The following is a 22,623-nucleotide window of genomic DNA, read 5'->3' as shown; positions in this document are numbered from 1 at the left end:
ATCAACCAACCATATAACCCATTTATCATCAGTACAAAGGCTGTAAATTTAGGATTTGAATACCAATAAGAACCCAGTAAGAATCTATAGATGTCAAATGGTGTAGGCTGTGTTTAATGAACTCTCTGGCATTATTAAAGCTAACAAGTAAAAGAATTATAATTATTAGGCTCTATACAATAGAGATAGTCTAATTTAGGGGTCAACATCCTGAAAGGCCCACCACCTCCATTTTTAGTTTGTTGTTGTCTTCTTCAAAGAGGCATATCTCATCCAGAATCCGTGATGCAAATGCTTCCATGCCACTTGCTACCATAAAACCAACACTTTTGAGTTGATATATCTGACTACAAAATATGCTTTTCCTACCAGCGATTTTAGACATGGGATTTCAATGCAGCATATATTTCTTGCATATGCAAAAACCCCAGAAAAGAATAGGCTAAAATCTATCACTATTGAATCAACTCTGAATTGAAATACTACAGTCTCTTAAAAACAATGAGTTACAACTCTACTAGCAGGCTTGGGAAAAAATGTAAATAAGTAATAATTTTAATTTCTTTGTATACTTTTCTGCATTGCCTTAATTTTTTCCCAGACAGCATAAATTTTTCTCATTATCAGAAAAAAAGTTACTTTCAGCCCGGCGCGGTGGCTCACGCCTGTAATCCTAGCTCTCTGGGAGGCCGAGGCGGGCGGATTGCTCGAGGTCAGGAGTTCGAAACCAGCCTGAGCAAGAGCGAGACCCCGTCTCTACTATAAATAGAAAGAAATTAATTGGCCAACTAATATATATACAAAAAATTAAAAAAAAAAGTTACTTTCAGACTGTAATCTTTAAAATGAAAAAGAAAAGGGTGTAAATTATCTAATGAATTGACTAAAAACGAATAGGTGATAAAATCCTCAATAATCAATAATTAACCTCTATATAGCACTTTACAGCTTAAGAACTATAACCGTATCACTTTATTATTATAATGTTTTATAGGGAATTAACAAACTATCACACAATTGATCTATTCCCAGGTTTTTTTAGGGTATGTGAAAACAATGTCTCGTGAAAATTTAAATTTCAAAACAGCTAACAGAAGTTGCAAAACTAAATCTTGTTACTAGAAGAGTTTTGACTTTGAGAACGTAATGAGCAAAATAAACACAAAAACCTTGACATGCAACTCTTAAAGCATAAAATACAAATGTACTACTTACTGCCATTGTTTGCCTTGTCAGCTTAACCAACACTGTAACTAAGGATCCTACTGTGATGTTGTTGCTATCTTCATCATCCAATACTGTAACATGGAAGGAAAAAATAGAGTAAAAAATAAAAATCAAATTCTACATCAATGCAAACAGCAAAACTTAGCTTACCCAAATCAATTTGGTACTTCAGTATTTTGAGCATATTATATCTTAAACTTATTTTAAAATAATTTATTGATTATTCTGTACAAGGCTCTCTAGTAGATGCCTTCAACTGATTCATTAAATCCTTAAAATAACTCTACAAAGTATTATAATTATTTCCACTTTAAAGAAGAAACTGAGGTTCAGAAATAAAGTAAAATGCCCAAATTCACATAACAGCTGCATCAGCACACTAAGTTTCAAGCCCAAGTCTTTGAAAACAGGACTACCACAACACAGTTCTCTCTCACAGTATTATAAAATAGGGTTCTGTTACTCTGATTGTTCAAAGCTTATATTCATAGGATTTTATTTGTATGATCGATGCCTGACTGTCAGAATAAAATAATGAAAATGAGTATTCTAAACCATTTATTTTACTTACTTTTTTAAAGCAATAACTTAAATATATTCCCTTTACATTAAAAAGCACTTTATGTAATAAATAATACTACATACAATAAATTGTTTTGTAATTATTTAATTTTTAAAACCACACTTGCCACACACATCCCCTAAAATTAAAATCAATAAAACAAAATAAATAAAAATAAAACACATCTTCTATTCAAATGTGGGCACTATTAGCCACCCACAGTAGTGTGTGCCTGTAGTCCCAACTACTCGGGAGGCTGAGTCAGGAAGATCGCTTGACCAGGAGTTTGAGGTTGCAGTGAGCTATGCTGATGCCACTGTACTCTGCCTGGGGGACAGAGTAAGACTCTGTCTCAAAAAACAAAACCAAAAGAAAAAAAATTGTGGGCATTAATTCATTATTTTCTGCAAATTTTATTTGTAAGAGATTTCATTGTATATTTTTGTCTACTGTTTTTTCTAAGTTTGTTATGTTTATTTTTCATTGATTAACATTAGTACACATTCTGTCCTCTAATAACACACCACCAATTGGAAAAAAAATGGCCTACAACAACCTATAACTGCTATCTCCATTGCTGGCTGTAAGGTGCAACAGCTGGACATCAACAAAGGGTATGGTATCCTGTCTTCATCCTAGATTCTCAATTATCAAAAATCAAATCTGGGTGGAGCACAGTGGCTCATGCATCCTAGCATTTTGGGAGGCTAAGACAGAAGGATCACTTGAAGCCAGGAGTTCGAGACCAGCTTGAGCAATACAGAAAGACTCCATCTCTACAAAAACTAAAAAATTAGCCAGGCATGGTGGCACATGCTTATGGGCCTCATTTACGTGAGCCCAGGAGTTTGAAATTGCAGTAAGCTATGATGACGCCACTGCACTATAGTGTGGGCAACAGAAGGAGACCCAATCTCCAAAAAAAAAAAAAAACCAAAAAAACAACAAAAAAATCAAATGTGGTCCACACATTCATCTACATGTTTCATTTTGCAGAGCTGTGTGTGCATGAGTACTTCAAGGGAAATAACAGCAATATCCACATCTACCTACTGTTTGATGCTTTAAAGTGAAGAAAAGGCCTACAGGAGATTCTATACAGCCTCTAGCAAAGCAGGGAAGATCCACATCTCCAGCAATGTATCATGCTTCTATAATTCTTCTACTGTACTCTTCCTTTATTAACTATATCACCTACATTATATATTTAGGCACCACTGTAAAAGCATAAAATAATAAACTGTCTATATAAGATGTTATTAACATTTATACCCCCTCAGTATTTTAAAATTTTTTAAAAAATGACGTTATAGAAGAGAACACATGGTAATGTTTCCCAGTGTGACTGAATACTCTTACTTCCTATAAGAAAATCTCTTCTAACCATTGTTCTAAGAAGCATGTACTTTTTACAAATCTTGATTATATCTAAGAGCATCTCTAAGTTCCAAACAAAATCTTTATTTGAGCAATTTCTGATTTAATCAGTGTAGTTCTGAATGTGGCTTTTGGATTACTGCTTTTTAAATCTGAAAACTCACAAATCCACAAGAAAACCCCAACTCCCCACCAAAGTGATCCAGGTTTTCACTATATGTATCCTACACTCCAGCCAAATCCAAATCAGATTATATTGTTTGCCTTGCTGTACGAAATACCCCAATCTTTGGGAGCCATTTACCTCTTCCTAATTTCTATTAGAATATAAATTCAGTGAGGCAGAGGCTTTGTCTTACCACTACTTCTCTCCAAAGACAGAAATTAGGCCCAGCACGGGGGCTCACGCCTGTAATCCTAGCACTCTGAGAGGCCAAGGCAGGTGGATTGCTCAAGGTCAGGAGTTTGAAACCAGCCTGACCAAGAGTGAGACCCCATCTCTACTAAAAATAGAAAGAAATTAATTGGCCAACTAAAAATATATAGAAAAAAATAGCCAGGCATGGTGGCGCATGCCTGTAGTCCCAGCTACTCGCGAGGCTGAGGCAGTAGGATCACTTGAGCCCAGGAGTTTGAGGTTTCTGTGAGCTAGGCTGACGGCACGGCACTCTAGCCCAGACAATAGAGTTAAGACTCTGTCTCAAAAAAAAAACAAAGACAGAAATCATTGTGTTGACATGTCCCTGTACTCTTGGTACCTACAAAAATGTTCTAATAACAGTAACTTAATAAATGTTAAAGCTCAGATCATCAACACCACAAGTTAAGTGATGAAGCAGATCATCTCTAATTGTCAGTATTCTAAGATACTATTACTCAGCTATTAAAATTAAAATAGTAACAGAGCAATTATGTAGATAGAAAAATCTATTTTTTTCCCTCAAAGCAAATATAGAGGTGAGAAAAACATATGAAATGTGGCATAAAACATGGTAATCTTCAAGGCTTAATTAATGTAAGTCGGCTTTTAAAAATTTTTACAACTAAACAGCTATTTCTTTCACACTAATAATATATTTCAAATATCTCAGTCTTTCATTATACCTGGAAATCTCTTTCCTTCTTTCAAAAGTTAAGAAATTCCTTAAAGTTGAACTACAGAACAGAGAACCCTCAGATTTAATCTCATTATGAAGATTATTAAAAAGGCGGCTCTATCAGTGTTCTCAAAACTATTAAGTATACATCATTTTCCAACACAGTAAATCTGACCGCTAAATTATATTTCTGCCAAGTAATTATGTTATTAAATAAAGTGTTTTGAGAATCTTGAGTCAAATAAATGAGAACAAATCTATCAAAAGGGAAGCAATGTTCAACAGGGAAACCTCCCACTTACCCTGTGATTTTATGTCCATGGTCACATATGGAAAACTCCCTAGGACAGCCATAACCTCTTCATATTTTTCATCTTCAAGGAAGTGCAATAGACTGTGACGATCTGATTCTTTTAAACTCACCAAATCCTGGATAGTTTTAATTTTGTACTGGATAAAAAAGGATGAAGAAAGTAAATCCCTAACTCATAAAACTTTTCATAAAAAGAAAACTATTAGCATGCTAACTAAAACAAAGTCTAGCAGCTTTTAGAAAAATGTTAAGATTATATGCATTTCAAAGCAGAAAATAAAACTACATAGCCAGGCATGTGGGCTCATATGTGTAATCCTAGCATTTTGGGAGGCTGAGGTGGGAGGATTGCTTGAGGCCAGAGTTTGAGACAAGCCTGTACAAGAGCAAGATGCTGTCTCTACAAAACATAGAAAAATTAGCTGGGTGTGGTAGTGCACACCCATAGTCCCAACTACTCGGGAGGCTGGGGCAGGAAAATCACTTGAGCCCAAGAGTTTGAGGTTGCAGTGAGCTATGATAAGACCATTGCACTTTAGCCCACACAACAGAGCAAGACTCTATTTCAATCAATCAATCAATAAATCTATATAGCATTTCCTGACCTTTTTCATTCAAGGAAATTTAAAATAAGGATTTTTTAATTATAAATTTATTTTTTAATTAGAAAAAATAAAGTTAGAGGGAAAAAATAACATTCGTGCAGAATCTTGACCCAAGCAAGAACTACTGTCAATTGCTATCCTCAATTTACTTTCAATTTTTAATAATAAACGTACTAAGAACAAACCTCTAAGTACAGCTGTACCCTCAAGGTTTTACTATGCAATATTCTTGTTTCTGTTATTTTTAAAATATAGCTGTTGTTGTAGTAATATCCACCTTGGCTAAATGGTTAGTTAGGAGAGTATTCTTTAATTCCCAGGTATTTGGTTCTAGTTATTTAATTTTTACTTTTGCAGACAGGGATTAGATCACAAGGCATGTGAAATTCCGGATTTTGATGTTTTTAATTATGACTTAACATATGATCAAATTTATAAGGGTAACATGATTACTTGAAAGTACAGAGAACTCTGATACTAATTTCTAATATACATATATGAATTCTACCTTAATATACTACTAAATCCAGTGTCTATCTTCTGCTCCCATCTTTTATATACAAAATAATGTTTAAAATCTCCTACCAGATTTATTTTACTCGGTTTCTTTTATTTCCTCCAGTTTTTCATTTATACTTATTTTCACTATACCTTAAGATTCATTGTCATGTCTTTACTATAGATATTTTCTAAATAAGGATTGCTTTTATTTGATCTACTTATTTTTTGAATACTTAATATTTTGTTCATATTCAACCAATAAATTGCCCAATCTTTAACCTAAGAATGAAATGACTAGAAAGTACACAAAGTATTTTTATTTCACTCATTTGTTCATTTATTTTAAGAGACAGGGTCTTGTTCTGTCACCATGGCTGGAGTGCAGTGGGGTGATCATAGTATACTACAGCCTCAAACACCTGGGCTCAAGCAATCCTTCCACTTCAGCCTCTTGAGCAGCTGGGACTAAAGGTTAAGAGCCATCATGCCCCACTTGGTACATTTATTTTTGGTAACATAAGAAACAAAGAGTTTTTATTCTAGAAGCAGGGTCTCGCTTTGTCACCCAGGCTGGAGCACAATGGTGCAATCATAGGTCACTGCAGCTTTGAACTCCTGGGCGAAAGCCTCCCTTCCAAGCAATCCTCCTGCCTCAGCCACCTGAGTAACTAGGACTACAGGCACCCACCACCACATTCGGCTAATTTTTCTTATTTTTGTTGAAGACAAGGGTCTTGATCTCCTGGCCTCAAGTGATCCTCCCAACTTTGGCCTTCCAAAGTGCTAGGATTACAGCCATGAGCCAGGAATAAAACGTGCGTGGCAGGAATAAAGAGTTAATTGCTATTACAAAATGCACCAACCCCCAAAATAGTAAAATTATTTACAGTAGTAAAGTATTATAAAACAGCTACCTAATCAAGAAAATGTTAGCACAACCACTTGAAACTACATTCTAAATCTAAGAAATTCACAGTAACCATGTCTAGAAAACTTTTTACTCATGTTACCTTTAAATGACATGAAAAACTGCTGAAAACTGACTTTAAAGTCGGAAAAAATTACCTTTTTATGATTAGAAACCCTTCTAAGATTATCCTCTTCAATGTGAGGGAGCTGCAGGAGGGGAGACTTAAATTGCTGAAGTCCTTGAACAGCCATCTGGGAAAGCTTCATGCAGTTTTCTAGGGATGCCAAAGTTGGAGCACGAAACTCCCTTTCTTAGAAAGAATAGGAAAATAAAACAACAGGGCTGCACTTTTTACGTGTTCAGGAGTATATATAAATCACTACAAAAACAAAACTGACACTAATATCCTCAACACCTCAAAATTTTAAGATCATGGTGATATTCCTTTAAAAGCTACCAGATAAGACACTAAAAATGTACTAACCTGGTCAAATGCCAATTTATCCAGCAACAATCATTGATTTAATAAAATGCTTTGCATCACATCCAGTAACAGTAAATTATAAGACATTATCAGTATCAAGAATATACTGACACCATGGCCAAGAACTGACATCACCCATAACAAACAAACCACAACCACTATCTCCTTTTTAAAGGGTTTTTCTTTCCATTACTGACCACAAATCCTGATTCTTTTCCTTTCACACAAAAAAACATTCCATGTCAGGTGAATCACTGTTATATCAGTTACAACATAATTTCATACTCACTGTTAAAAAACAGAATAACCTAACTCTAAAAATATTCAGAGGAAGAAAAAGGATATTTTAAGTCTTTGCAAAGCAAACAATAAATAATAAAAAAATTAAATTCAAAAACACAGCTGTGATAAAGACTTATACATAATAGGAAATAAAGAAAATAAATGAGAAAATCCACAAACAAAATTTAGGGAGCTGATTGAACTGGTAGATAAAATTACAGTAAGTACCCATAAATCTTAAAACTGTGAATTGTAATCTGCACATGCTTGCAAGAAAAAGTACAACGTAATTAATTATGTCTCCTCCTCACCTTCACGGCTCCGGGCCATTATTATTAGTTGGCAGATTACATTAACCATTTCTTGAAGTAGGGCAGGGCATTTTTTCAGCATAAATTGCTGATCTGCAAAACAACCAAAAACCTGAAACAAATCATTCTAATTTTATAGTTAAAGCATCTTTATCACCTGTAGCCCACAACTAATACTAAATTTAAGTTGTGCTACAAATATTTCATATGATCTCAGAATTTTCCAGGTTAAATGGAAGAGTTTCTTCTCAGCACCACTGTCTCAAAAATCAATGAGAAAACCCTAGTTCCTATTAGATGTTTCAAAGGCAAATTTTTAATATATGGTGTCAGGCTTAATAAATCAACTCCCATCTTTCTTTTAAAATGGTCTTCATCTTAAATTCAATCTTCATTTTGCTATATTTCAAAACTTTAAAAATGTTCTTCTAGTTCACTTAAGTTTCTATAGGTATATCTACAGATAAATCCAAAGACTAAGATTAAAAATAAATATCAACTAAATACACAACAGTAAGAGGAAGAGGACAACAGAGATAGGCTCTTTCATTTATACTGCAAATAACAGTTAACTATTAAGACCATCCACTGGGTTTGATACTCAACCTAAAAAACTTTGTTTCTTGATAACTGGTAAAAATGGAGATGGTTACAGAATTGTACAGAACATTGGCAAGAGAATCACTAGTTAACATTTCAAAGCAACTCCAATGACAATGCTGAAATAGTGCTCCTTCATTCCTTCATAAACATCCTATCTTACCACCAATTACTGAATATCAAGTGGCCTTATTTTCAAAGGCATTTGATTGCATTATCGGCTTAAAGGAGGTGGGGGATGGTAAGATTTCATTTAGAAAGAACATTTATTTCCTAAGGATCACTTTCTTTTCAAACTTCAATTGAAATAATGCAGGTGAAGAGATGACATCTCAAGCCACTGCTTTTAAGCAGAAGAGGGGACTTCAAGTACATATGGAGCTTTAAATAAACATAAAACAGACACTACTGGTAACCACTCTTGGAGGAGGACTAGTGAATGAAGGGGGTGGTTTATGTGAAATCCGTTTTTCTCTCCTCAAAAGCTTACAAAATCATTTTTTTTTTTTTTTTTTTTGAGACAGAGTCTCACTTTGTTCCCCAGGCTAGAGTGAGTGCCGTGGCGTCAGCCTAGCTCACAGCAACCTCAAACTCCTGGGCTCAAGCAATCCTCCTGCCTCAGCCTCCCAAGTAGCTGGGACTACAGGCATGTGCCACCATGCCCGGCTAATTTTTTTTTTTTCTATATTAGTTGGCCAATTAATTTCTTTCTATTTATAGTAGAGACGGGGTCTCGCTCTTGCTCAGGCTGGTCTCAAACTCCTGACCTCAAGCAATTCGCCCGCCTCGGCCTCCCAGAGAGCTAGGATTACAGGCTTGAGCCATCGCGCCCGGCCTACAAAATCATTTTTAAAAAAACTTTAGGAACTTTGTACAACCTGCAATTAACCGAACATTTCTCTTATAGAGCATTCTCTCACCTTGAAACACTAAATTTTAACATTTGCCAAAACATCTGACTTAGACCTTCAAACTATTTGTGCAGTAATTATGTGGCATATAGATTTCTTTTAAAAAGGTCCTTGAGCAATTATTTGATTGAGCAAAAAAGAACAGCGACAAAAACACTGCACCATGAGGTCTAATTAAATCCGTTGCTTTGGTCCCATTAAAACCTTGTAGATATCAGAATCACAAATACCTTCTTCAAGGGTCTCAGGAATTTTCATTCTAGCAAGATGAGAGAGTAAAAGAACTCTGGCCTTCAGGCTATATGGGCAGGTAAGTGGAGGCTCATTCTTCTTTAAATTAATGCTGCCAATTTCTCTGATTAGCTAGAGTAAATAAAATAATTATTTAAAAATATATATTAAAAAAGCATTCACTTTAATACTTAACTGTTCACCAAGGAATTTGGAAGATTGGCCTAACCTGTGGTATTAGAATATTATCTGTTGGTCTGCTTGTGGCATCTTTATTATACTGAGGATCAAATTCAGAAGCTCCAGCCAAAACCATAATGAGACCTAAGAAAACAAAAGAAATTCAAAGGTAAATAAATAAATTTGCTTATTATCTATTACTATTCTCTAAGATACGTCATTAATTTTAAGGTGAAACACTTTTCTAATAATGCACAATGCTAAAAATCATCTGAACTCCACTACTGATGAATATTAATTTCTCCCATAAATAACATCTCACTTTTTAAAGTATATTATTTATACCTATCACAAGTGAATAGAAATATACACCAAAGGCAACCAAAGCAACTGGAGGCCGGGCACAGTGGCTCACGCCTGTAATCCTAGCACTCTGGGAGGCCGAGGTGGGCGGATTGCTCGAGGTCAGGAGTTCGAAACCAGCCTGAGCAAGAGCGAGACCCCGTCTCTACTATAAATAGAAAGAAATTAATTTGCCAACTAACATATACAGAAAAAATTAGCCAGGCATGGTGGTGCATGCCTGTAGTCTCAGCTACTCGGGAGGCTGAGGCAGGATTGCTTGAGCTCAGGAGTTTGAGGTTGCTGTGAGCTAGGCTGACGCCACCGCACTCACTCTAGCCTGGGTAACAAAGGGAGACTCTGTCTCAAAAAAAAAAAAAAAGCAACTGGAGGCATTAAAATCACTTAAAATAGCATTTGTTTCTAGACTGAGGCATGTGTTCCACAGAAACATTCTATAGAGCATTAATATATCATGTGATGTTAATAATTGTATAAAAAAAAGGCCCTATGGTTAAGTATGGCTGTAAATAATGGGTTAAACAGAGTTAAAGGTTTCTTTACTGCATGACTTCTCAGAGCCTTGGGTAAACTAAAATACATTAATTTCCAGAAAATTTTATTATGAAACCCAGGAGGGTTTTGTGGAAATACACGTAATTGGAACACAAGATTTGCAACCACATATATCTATTACCATATTCCCTGTTACCCTGTATAAGCTCTTTCAAGATTGGCACTATAGTTATTAATTGCATCATACAGCAGACAATATACATAATGTACTCACAAAAGGCAGGGCAGTATAGAGGTTGAGTGCATAGACCTTGGTATTTAAGGGCTCTAGCTAAATGACCTAAGACAATATTCTTTACTTCTTTTTTTGTTTTTATTTTTTGTAGAGATGGGAGTCTCACATGTTGCCCAGGCTGGTCTTGAACTGGTCTCAAGCAATCCTCCTACCTTGGCCTCCCAATGTACTGAGATGATAGGCATGAGTCACCATACCAGGCCTCTTCACTTCTCTCTCTGCACTCAGTCTCTTCACATGCACCTGACTCACAGCAAGCTCAGTACATGTGTGAGCTGTTACTATTACTAGCCTCAAATGTTTTCATGAAAACAACTGTTCCTAAGATAGACAGCTAACCTAACCAAGGATACGTAAACAAATCCACCAACTAAACAACATTTTCTGACAGAATTAACTGTGTAAGGCTAAGTACCACTCTCAGAAATGAAACTAATCGAGATCACTGAGACAAAAATACATCAAAGCATTATAAACATGAAACACTTCATAAGTGAATCAGTTTCTACATTAACATTTTAATCCTACATAAGGAAGTAATATGTACACATAAGGGAAATAATATTCACTCATTCCTCAGAAATATAAGAGCTGTTCACAGTCAAAATGATCCTGAGGAGTTTCTTTCTCATTACCAAGAGAATTAACAGAATTGCCAAATCCAAAATACAGAAAAGTCCATTTCAGTTTTGGAACAAAAATGCATTCTCCAGTGAGGCACAATTTAAAACTTACAATTTCTTTTTTTTAAAGGAGGGAGACGGAGGAATGTCTATGCTTTCTGCAGAGCAGTCATTCTGAAAGGCAACACTATGTATTCTAGAGATAAACTTTACAAAGTTAGTTTTATGTGATCAAAGAAAATGTTTAAAATTGTACTTTTTTTTTCTTAAGCAATTTTTAAATAGGATTCTGGGAATGAAATATTCCAGTTTTCTTTCAGCACACCCAAGAACTCTTTATTTTTTTTATTTTATTTTTTTTTTGAGACAGAGTCTCACTTTGTTGCCCAGGCTAGAGTGAGTGCCGTGGCGTCAGCCTAGCTCACAGCAACCTCAAACTCCTGGCTCAAGCAATCCTCCTGCCTCAGTCTCCCAAGTAGCTGGGACTACAGGCATTCGCCACCATGCCCAGCTAATTTTTTGTATATATTAGTTGGCCAATTAATTTTTTTCTATTTATAGTAGAGACGGGGTCTCGCTCTTGCTCAGGCTGGTTTCGAACTCCTGACCTGGAACAATCCGCCCGCCTCGGCCTCCCAGAGAGCTAGGATTACAGGCGTGAGCCACCGCGCCCGGCCTAAGAACTCTGTATTTTTATCATGATTAATACAGTGGTTTAATATTAACATAGTGGTTTAGGGCTCAGGAACCAGATTGCCTGGGTTCAATCCTGGAACTGTCACTTACTGTGTAGCCTCAGGCATGTTACTTTTCTGTGCCTCTGTTTCCTCATCTATAAGTTTTACTTAAAAAGCAGCACTTACTTACAGAGGCATAACAAAGATGAAATAAAGTTAATATAAGTACAGTCCCTAGAAGTGTTTGGCATACAATAGTATATGTTAGCTAATATTACTACAAAATTTGCAAACATAAAGCTCAACCATAACCATTCTGATGATATATACATATAATTGAGTAAGTAGGAATAATGGGAGTACAGATTAAGGTGTTGGCATTTTTCTCCAGCATCAGTTATATGAATTATCTATAAAACTGTAAAATGGGATTTCTCCATAGTTAAAGAATATATATATCAACTCTATGTAAGACCCAGGAAAGTAATGTGATTAATATCAATCACTGAAATTCACTTACGTTTCATATCCATATTTCGGGTTTTATAAACAAAGTATGTATAAATCTGTGTTGTGCGTATTAGAATCTGGTCTCCACTATAGCGTATTGAGCGATACCACCAAGAACCCTAAAACACAAATAAAATTAACCAAGAAATGAAGCATGAAAAGTACAATAAATGTTAACTTTGATGTAGAAATATGTTTATGGTCAAATCTTCTAAATATTTATGAGCCAATAAAAATACCTGAGCTTTAGAACAAATGTTTCTTTGTTACATATTTCAAATGATTTATTTAGATATTGTCTGAAGCCTAAATACCAATCTAAGTCATTGCATATATATGATTAAAATGTCTATATTTCAGGTAGAAATTTGTTGACAAAACAGGAATAAAACCACCCATTGTTATAAACAATAAACTGGTTCCTGACACATAGCATGTCTTTAATAAATATCTGCTAAATAAATGTATGAGTAATTTTACAGTTTATGTGGTATTTTCATTCACATTATTTCATATAACTGAATCTTCATGACAATCTCACAAAGAAGGCAAAACAGCTTGCTTATTAGGCTCATTATGGGACTCAGAGGAACTCCAGGAGCAGAAAAAGTCACAAAAGTAAAAAATGGTAAAAATCATACACTTTATGGTATCTCCATTAATATGGTGCTTTATAAAGCTGTTTTTTAAAGTAAAGATGCTCTGTTTGTTGTATCCCTAGTGTTTTAAGCCAGAAAAGTCAAAGAACATATAATAAAATCTCATTAAAGTTAAAAAAAAAATGTGTGTACATAAATACATAGAAAAAGATTTGAAAAATGCAACACCAAATTTAGCAGTGATTATCTGAGAGAAATGGAATTGAGGGAGGTGGTGTAGAAAGACTTTCATCTTAAATTCTAAATACATCTGTATCAACTCAGTTTTGTGTCACTTTTGGATTGGGAGGAAATATACATTAACATGCTCAAGTTACCTTTAGAAGACATTTTAAGGTGTAAATTCAAGGATCAATGGATTATATTCTAACACAAATTAAAATTTTATAGGGAGACTCCAAAACATGTGAATTCCTTTTCCAAAAAGTGTTAACAGAAGAGGTAGAACTTACCACAACAACTGGAAGGATAACCATAAATGCCAACCCATATACAAGTAAGACCTAGAATTGAAGAGGAAAAAATTATGGCCTTCATCAGGGAAATGATAACAATATCCATGAACATTTACTTTGAGGCTTATAATGGAGGCCACTATTAAAAGCACTCTTCATGCATTATCTTATTTAATCCTTATTCTCAAACTCTATGAGAAAGGTACCATTACTTTCCTTTGGTAGGTAGGGAACCTGAAGTACATATAGGTTACACAGCTTGTCCTAGGTCACACAGCTAGTAAGTGGTGAAGCCAAAATTTAAACCAAGGCAGTTCAGCTTTAGAGCCTATACTCATATCCACTATAATAAATTACCTTGTAATTTGTTATTTACTGACACAATATAGACAAGAGCAGCAATACATTTTCCTTCAAGTCAGGTACTTACTTATTCACAACCTGCAAGTATTCAGTGCCTTGGATATAAATGAGATAAGAAGCCCTTGGCTAAACTGATTCCTTTGCCCAAATATCAAGGAGCCACTGCATAATGTTCTGTTTGCTAATCATTTTTATCTATTGATTTTTTTTCCTACTGCTTGATCCTAAATTTGGTAGTAACTACTAATATCTCTTCTCTATTATTCCCACGGGAGTAACCCTAAGCATGACAAATATGTTTATATGCAGCAACTATATATCCCTAAGGATAACCAATTTTAATCTGCTATAAAATAACATTTAATAGCCACTTTCAAAACAAATTACAGTCAGACTGTGTGGATTTTGTTTTTATTGCTTTAAAGATAGCTCCTAGACAATTATTTTCAAGAAAGTCAAAAGATGAAGTAGCGAATTATCTGTTACTGTAAAGTAAGATGATTCTTGATGTTTTAGGGGGTTGCAACACCTATTACTGATTGAAGTTGATATCCTACTGCCTCCTAAAGTACCATATGGACTATTTACAATTTAATTTATCATACATTAAAATTAGTTTAGCCTGGGTAATGGTGAAAGGAAGGATAAATTAATTTTGAGTACTCCTTAGAATAAATGTAGATACCATAAAAACCAGTAGTTTCTGAAACCAAAGGTAGGATTCGATCTGAAACTACTTACTAAAGAAAAGAAATCGGGAGAGGAGGGATGGGTATATACAAACACAATGAGTGAGATGTGCACCGTTTGGGGGATGGTCACACTTGAAGCTCTGACTCAAGGGGGGAGGGGGAGTATGGGCAATATACGTAACCTTAACATTTGTACCCCCATAATACGCTGAAATTAAAAAAAAGAAAGGGGGGGAGGAGAGGGGAGGGGAGGGGAGGGGAGGGGAGGGGAGGGGAGGGGAGGGGAGGGGTGGGGAGGAAGAACAAGAACAAGAACAAGAACAAGAACAAGAACAAGAACAAGAACAAGAACAAGAACAAGAACAAGAACAAAAATCATCACAACTTTAAGGTTTTAAAACTACATTTAGAACACACTGCCCCAACACAGCAGCCTGATAATGGGCACCAGTTCTTTTCTCTGTTATGTAAAAAGTTTTCACAATACATAGTTAAATTAAAAATAGCATGCCAGCATTTTCTTTGTAATGGTTCTCTTTATATTATCAAGACACATATTATAAAACAAAAATTACAAATCATTATGTAAAAATTACAAATCATCAAATACATTATGTGTCTAACTTCAGTGCACTCACCAAAATTGAGTTTTTCTGGTCAACTATCCAAGCTGGCAGGGCAATTCCAAAGCTTGTGGCTGAAACAGAAAGAATATCAGAGTTTCTCAAGAGTCTCTACTTCCAGTTTTATTTATTTATATCCCAAAATGCCAACTTCCAAAAACACTTTAGAATAACATTAATGGGCCCCCATTACACAAAAGTTAAGAATATGGTTTATATCCAAAACTTCAAATTTTTCCAGATGGGGAAAAAGCCCTATGTTAAGTACATGAATTACTTCTTCAAAAAAACCTAAATTCTTTTGTATGTCCTGAGTTTATGAAAATATGAACATACGGGAAAATGTGTGAAGTCAGTAAAGAAAAGCAGATTTTTTTTTGCACCAAATTTTCATCAGCTGCTAACTGGAAATGATTAATGATAGTGATTACTCTTTTCCCTGAATCAATCTAATTTCTATATCCCAAACTAGTCTTTAGAAAGAAAAATAAAGTAAAATGTAATTAATGGGTGCTAAATTAAACTCATTGTGATTGTCAGTTTCCTATTCATAAGCTAAAAAAAAAATCAAACTATTCCTTTTAGACTAATTAACTTTTGAATACTATATACCATATCACCAATATTTTTAAATCATCATTTATCACACCTTGAGGCCCATCTGGATTTCCAAATTCTTCCCAATTTTTCCGAGACTCTTCATCAGTTAAACTAGAATCAAAAGAACAAAGTTGCAAAATTAGAAAGCCACACCTGAAGAGTAAGTATTCATATAGACAAACTCCATTAACCAACCAACTCATTTCTTAAAAGATACTGACTGAGTGAATCAAGAAAAGTCTCTCTGAAATCGCAAAAAAAGTGTGAGAGAGGAGCAAGGAATGCTACATTAATTGAAAATACTATTATCCCTTAATACAATTCCTGGTTGGCCCAGGATTCTCGAGTTCCGCCAATTCAATCAGATGAAACTTTTAAAGGCCACTAAATTTTCTGAGAAGGCAGGGAGGATTATAGGTGATTTTTATTATTTTCCTTATACTCTCATAATTTCCAAAATTTCTTCAAAGAGCATGTTTATACATTAACAATAAATACATGTTTTTAAAACATATAAATTTAATACATAATGGTAGCTCCCTATAAAACACTGGCATTACTTTCTCAAAGAAACAAACCAATACTACCTGTAAAACTCTGAAACTCTACTGCTATAAAAAAGGGTCTTTTGCATTGTACTGAAATCATAATTTCCAGCTTCTCAACCCAGGCAATATAAAAGTGCCAGAGTGATATTTTTATACACCTAAATATAAATGTAACCTCTGCCTTGGACAACGGCTCAAGGCGCAGAGTTAGAATGGTTTTATTCCAGGTCCCGGTGAAAATGTTAAAAAGCATTAAAAGAAATTCTCAATTTCTTCAAAAACTTTACAATGTAGTTAAGACAAGGCAGGCCCACAAAGAAAATGACCAATAATATAAAAAGGCATTCTTGGAGACCAATTGGCAAAGGATTACTTATGGTTCAAATCTAATTTTAGCCATATTTCTATTTCCCAAAACAATAGGTAATGTAGTTTCTATTCAACAAAAATCCAAATGGAGACAGGCAACATAGAAATACCTTTATAAAACAGCAAGAAGGACACTCATTGATTTTCAATGACTGGAAAATGTTCTTAAACTTATCAATTTAGTCACTTATGAAAACAAGTGCCTTGGTATCTTTAGTCCTTATTTAACTATAACTCCACTCACACCATTTAATATAAGGTCACAGAAAACTACAGGAGCCAATGAAAAACACTACTAGACAGGTTTGCAAGTTAGTAAGCAAAGGTGCTAAGATTTCTTTTCTATTAAAGGAGAGATGTTTCTCAAAAAAATTTGCTCTGGTTTACCTGTACAATTGCTCACCCAACACAGAGCTTTAGCTATTGTTTCTCTCAATATTCTGTCTTCTAAACAGATCTTTTTCCCCAAAATAATTATCTCTGTCCCCGTCTTTGTGATTATTGCAGCACCAACAAACTGCTCTGTTCTCTATACATGTTCCCAGAATTTGCAAAATAAGGCACAGCTCAAATCATAAAAACACTGGTTTTGCAACCTATCTACACACATCTGGTTACAATTACATTAATTCACTTATTAAATAGACTTGTATGATTGCTGTATGACATGCCTGTCATATAATTGGATACTCAATCAAATTAAAGAAGTCAGTAATTTTCTTAAAGTCAGTTTTTAGAGTCAGTTTAAGAAAGCAAATGATTTTTTGCTACTTATTCGTATTTCACTGTAATACCATTCTTAAAAGTTAAAATACTTAAAAGCCATATGATTTCAGTATAATTCATATATAATAAGCTTAAACAAGATCAATGATACAAATAGAATTTTTAAAAATTCACTGAGTGTAGTTTCCTAAACACATGATTATATCCCTTAACTTTGGGGAAGTAAGGGAGAAGAGGATTATGATCCTATTAAAAATCTAACAAAATCTATATCCCCTTTGCCCTGGAAAAAATGTATACTACAAAGACACATAAATTCTATATAAAATTTTAGTGACCCCAGATTATAAATTCTGATCTGGAGAATCCTTTCACTAAATTATATGTGAGTGACCATGAGTTGGCTATATAGAGTTAAATTACATATTTATGTGTAGGATCACATGAAAACACATGCTTTTATAAAAATTAAAATATCTTGGCCAGGCACGGTGGCTCACGCCTGTAATCCTAGCACTCTGGGAGGCCGAGGAGGGTGGATTGCTTAAAGTCAGGAGTTCAAAACTAGCCTGAGCAAGAGTGAGATCCTGTCTTTCCTAAAAATAGAAAGAAATTAATTGGCCAACTAAAAATATATAGAAAAAATTATTCTACTTCATCTAGTTTCTACACAAAAAAAAAAAAAAAAAAAAAAAAAAAATTAGCCAGGCATAGTGGCACATGCCTGTAGTCCCAGCTACTCAGGAGGCTGAGGCAGGAGGATCCCTTGAGCCCAGGAGTTTGAAGTTGCTGTGAGTAGGATGACACCACGGCACTCTAGCCCGGGCAACAGAGTGAGTACTCTGTCTCAAAAAAAAAAAAAAAATTATCTTTAAAGGAATAATTATGCTGCCCGTGTGCTATAAAGCAGCTTAAAGACAGATTTTACACCTGAAAGCCAAATCTCAACTGTATCTAGATGGATGAACCAGAGAATTCAATGGTCTAATTCCTCAAAAATAACCATACTTTCTTTCCTCTAAGTTAGAATCTGATGAAAAAAGAGTAATGGTCCAGCTGGTGTATTATAATAGGCAATTAAGGGTAGAGAAAATTCCTAAATAACCAAAGCAAATTCTAAAAGCATTATAGAACAAAGCCTATAAAACTGCATTCCAAAGGTTGCTTTAGTTATACTGAGGCTGCTAGAGATACTGATAAGACAGAAGCTTCAATTCAATCACTTAGAACTTAACATTTAGTAAAATACACATCTTTGTCTAATTTAGTTATACTTGTGTAAATTACAAAATCTCAAAGTTCTGGGTCCCAAAATCATTTCACTTTTTCATTGGTCTTGTAGGACAACAACTATTTACATCATTTAATATATAAAATATTCTATAGGCCAGGCACGGTGGCTCACACCTGTAATCCTAGCACTCTGGAAGCCTGAGTGGCGGGCAGGAGGATTACTTGAGCCCAGGAGTTTGAGGTTGCAGTGTGCTGTGATGATGCCACTGCACTCTACCCAGGGTGACAGAGTGAGACTCTGCCACAAAAAAATAATAAAATATATTATAGCTTGATCATGTAACTGAGTTAAAACTAAAGGCCTTATACTATTATTCTGCATATTTTAGAATAGTAACCAAACACCATAAAGAGTCAGATTCCCAGCAACCTGAGTACAAAATCATAAACCTGAAAATGTTAGAACAACCTAAAGACTGAGGGAGAAAAAAATTTTACCGAAAGCACTAAAATTAAAGCTACTAATTAAATAATCTTGGCTGTCTGACATCCTCTGGAAATCTCCTGCTCTTCTTAAATTACCTGAAGACAGCAATTAAGGCACACCAATATTTGTGCAAAGAGAGTAAATGCTTGAAGGAGACACATTGAAAAAGGGGGAAAGGAGACATAACTGAAAAAGAGCAATCTGGAGGACGTCTACCTGCTATGCAGAAAATGTAGTGCACCCTTCAGAAGTCCTAATGGCATTGCTTTATTACAGAATCATAACACAAAATCAACTTCTAAGTGTTCAAGTGAAAAGAAGAGTCTACATCTCTCACTTTTCAATCAAAAGCAAGAAATTATTAAGTTTTGCGAGGAAAGCATGTCAAAAGCCAGGACAAGCCAAAAGCTAGTCCTCTAGAGCCAGTTACTCAAACTGTGAATGCAAAGGAAGAGTTCTTGAAATTAATTAAAAGTGCTATTCTAGTGAAGACATGAATGATAAGAAAGCAAATCTGCATTATTGCTAATATGGACAAAGTTTGAGCAGTCAGGATAAGAGATCAAACCAGGCACAACATTCCCTGAAGTCAAAGCCTGACCCTAACTTGCTTCAATTCTATGAAAGCTGAGTGAGGTGAGGAAGCTGCAAAAAAGTTTGAAGCTAGCAGGGGTAGGTTCATGATATTTAAGGAAACAGGCCACCTCCATAACATAAAAGAACAAGGTGAAGCACCAAGTACTGCTGAAGAAGCTACAAGTTATCCAGATCTGGCTAAGATGACTGATAAAGGTGGCAACACTAAACAACAGATCTTCAGTGTAGATGAAACAGCCTTATATTGGAAGAAGATGTCATCTAGGACTTTCATAGCTAGAGAGGATAAGTCAATGTCCGGCTTTAAAGCTTCAAAGGTAAGGCTAACTCTCTTGTTAGGGTGAATGAAGCTGGTGACTTTCAGCTGAAGGCAACACTTATTTACCATTCTGAAATCCTAGGGCACTTACGAATTAGGCTAAATATCTTCTGCCTGTGCTCTATAAATGGAACAACAAAGCCTGGATGACAGCACATCTATTTACAGCATGGTTTACTGTCTATTTTAAGCCCACTGTTGAGAATTACTGCTCAGAAAAAAAGAATTTCAAAAGATTACTGCTTATTGACAATGCACCTGGTCACCCAAGAGATCTGATGGAGATGTACAAGGAGATTAATGTTTCTTTAATGCCTGTAATACAACATCCATTCTGCAGTCCATGTGTCAAAAAAAAATTTCAACTTTCAAGTCATATTATTTAAGAAACATATTTTGTAAGGCTATAGGTGCCATAGACAGTGATTCCTCTGGTGGATTTGGACAAAGTAAATTCAAAACCTTCTGGAAAGGATTCACCATTCTAGGAGATATTTTGAACTTTTCGCATGATTCATGAGAATTCTTAATTCTTACTCAGACGACTAAGAATACTCATGATTCATAGGAGGAGTTCAAAATATCAACATCAAGCCAGGCACAGTGGCTCATGCCTGTTACCCCAGAACTTTGGGAGGCCAAGGTGGGAGTTCAAGACCAGCCTAGTCAACATAGCAAGACCTAGTTTCTACAAAAAAAAATTTTTAATTAGCCAAGCATAGTGGCATGTCCCTGTAGTCCCAGCTACTCTGCAGGCTGAGACAGAAAGATCCCTTGAACCTACATGGTTGAGGTTGCAGGGAGCTATGACTGGGCCATTGCACTCCTGGCTGTGGGGTGGAGTGAGACCCTGTCTCTTAAAAAAAAAAAATCAACATTAACAGATGTTTGGAAAAAGTTGATTCCAACTCTCATGGATGACTTTGAGGGGTTCAAAACTGCAGTGGAGGAAGGCCCTGCAGATGTGGTGGAAACAGCAGGAGAACTAGAATTAGAAGTGGAGCCTGAAGATAGGACTGAATTACTGCAATCTCATGATCAAACTTGAATAGATGATGAGTTACTTCTTGTGGATGAAAAAAGAAAGTGGTTTCTTGAGATAGCATCTATTCCTGGCAAAGATGCTGTGAACATTGTTGAAAGGGCAACAAAGGATTTAGAATAGTCCATAAACTAGTTGATAAAGCAGTTACAGGGTTTGAGAGGATTGACTTCAATTACGAAAGAAATTCTACTGTGGGTAAAAGGCTATCGAACAGTACTGCATGCTGCAGAGAAATCTTTTGTGAAAGGAAGAGTCAATTGATGCAGCAAACTTCAATGTTGTCTCATTTTTAAAAATTGTCAGCCGGGCGCGGTGGCTCACGCCTGTAATCCTAGCACTCTGGGAGGCCAAGGTGGGCGGACTGCTCGAGGTCAGGAGTTCAAAACCAGCCTGAGCAAGAGCAAGACCCCGTCTCTACTATAAATAGAAAGAAATTAACTGGCTAACTAATATATATAGAAAAAATTAGCCGGGTATGGTGGCGCATCCCTGTAGTCCCAGCTACTTGGGAGGCTGAGGCAGCAGGATTGCTTGAGCCCAGGAGTCTGAGGTTGCTGTGAGCTAGGTTGACGCCATGGCACTCACTCTAGCTTGGGCAACAAATCGAGACTCTGTCTCAAAAAAAGAAAAAAAAAAAGGAGAACTTAACAATCTGTATCTCAACAAGTATAGTAATTAACAATATAGTAACTAGGAATAATCTAGTACAAAGAAATTCTAAAAAGAAAGAGACCAAAAATGAAAAACTTCAAAATAAAAATTAAACTTGTCTTTAAATAGTTTAAATGAGATAAGCCATAAGGCAAAATAAGAAAAATAGATCAAAACTAATAAAAAAACCTATAAATAAAAACAAGGTCTAAGTTCTTATAATCAGGATGCTAATAAAATAGCTCAATTAACTTACCACTCACTACTTAATTTAGCCAAGTTCACATGGCAAAAGCACTACCCTAAGTGTCAACTCTTCATTACTTAAAAATGAAGGTTTAATTAAATTGCCACTTTAGAGCTGCTGGGCAGTTCCATATGAGTTCAGTTTAAGTGTATGACAACTATATTTTACTATTTTATTAAAATAGAAAACCATCTTTACCACTCTTAAAAATCTGTAATGGGTCCTATGATACTTACGCTGCATAAGCTTTTGCTATCCTCATGAACATGACTTCATCACCTCCTTTATCTGGATGATATTTAAGTGACAGCAAACGATACTGTTTCTTAATTTCTGCTACTGTTGCCCCCTAAAAGGAAAGCTTTGTATTAGTAAGTGCAATTCTGTAAAGAAATAAATAGATTCTACATTAAACTTAAAACATGAGCTTCCCAGTATTCCAAGAAAGAGAAAAT

At 35.3% G+C, this 22,623-nt stretch overlaps 1 protein-coding gene across 1 annotated transcript in view; it reads right to left on the bottom strand.

Annotated features, from left to right (window-relative positions):
• The window catches only part of SEC63 (SEC63 protein translocation regulator), a 70,118-nt gene that overhangs the window by 20,412 nt on the left and 27,083 nt on the right, over positions 1-22,623 (bottom strand). Inside the window, exons 4-14 of the mRNA XM_012753190.3 lie at positions 22,405-22,517; positions 15,996-16,057; positions 15,362-15,420; positions 13,666-13,716; positions 12,565-12,673; positions 9,641-9,735; positions 9,411-9,543; positions 7,670-7,762; positions 6,748-6,902; positions 4,566-4,713; positions 1,216-1,298 (exon numbers count right to left, since the gene is read on the bottom strand). Of these exons, the coding sequence (XP_012608644.1) occupies positions 1,216-1,298; positions 4,566-4,713; positions 6,748-6,902; positions 7,670-7,762; positions 9,411-9,543; positions 9,641-9,735; positions 12,565-12,673; positions 13,666-13,716; positions 15,362-15,420; positions 15,996-16,057; positions 22,405-22,517 (1,101 nt within the window). The remainder of the gene's footprint in view (positions 1-1,215; positions 1,299-4,565; positions 4,714-6,747; positions 6,903-7,669; positions 7,763-9,410; positions 9,544-9,640; positions 9,736-12,564; positions 12,674-13,665; positions 13,717-15,361; positions 15,421-15,995; positions 16,058-22,404; positions 22,518-22,623) is intronic.

The sequence above is a fragment of the Microcebus murinus genome, chromosome 5 (assembly GCF_040939455.1).
Source record: "Microcebus murinus isolate Inina chromosome 5, M.murinus_Inina_mat1.0, whole genome shotgun sequence".
Lineage (NCBI taxonomy): Eukaryota > Metazoa > Chordata > Mammalia > Primates > Cheirogaleidae > Microcebus > Microcebus murinus.
The sequence above is the reverse complement of the archived record's forward strand: the minus strand, read 5'-3'. Positions and strand labels throughout refer to the sequence as shown.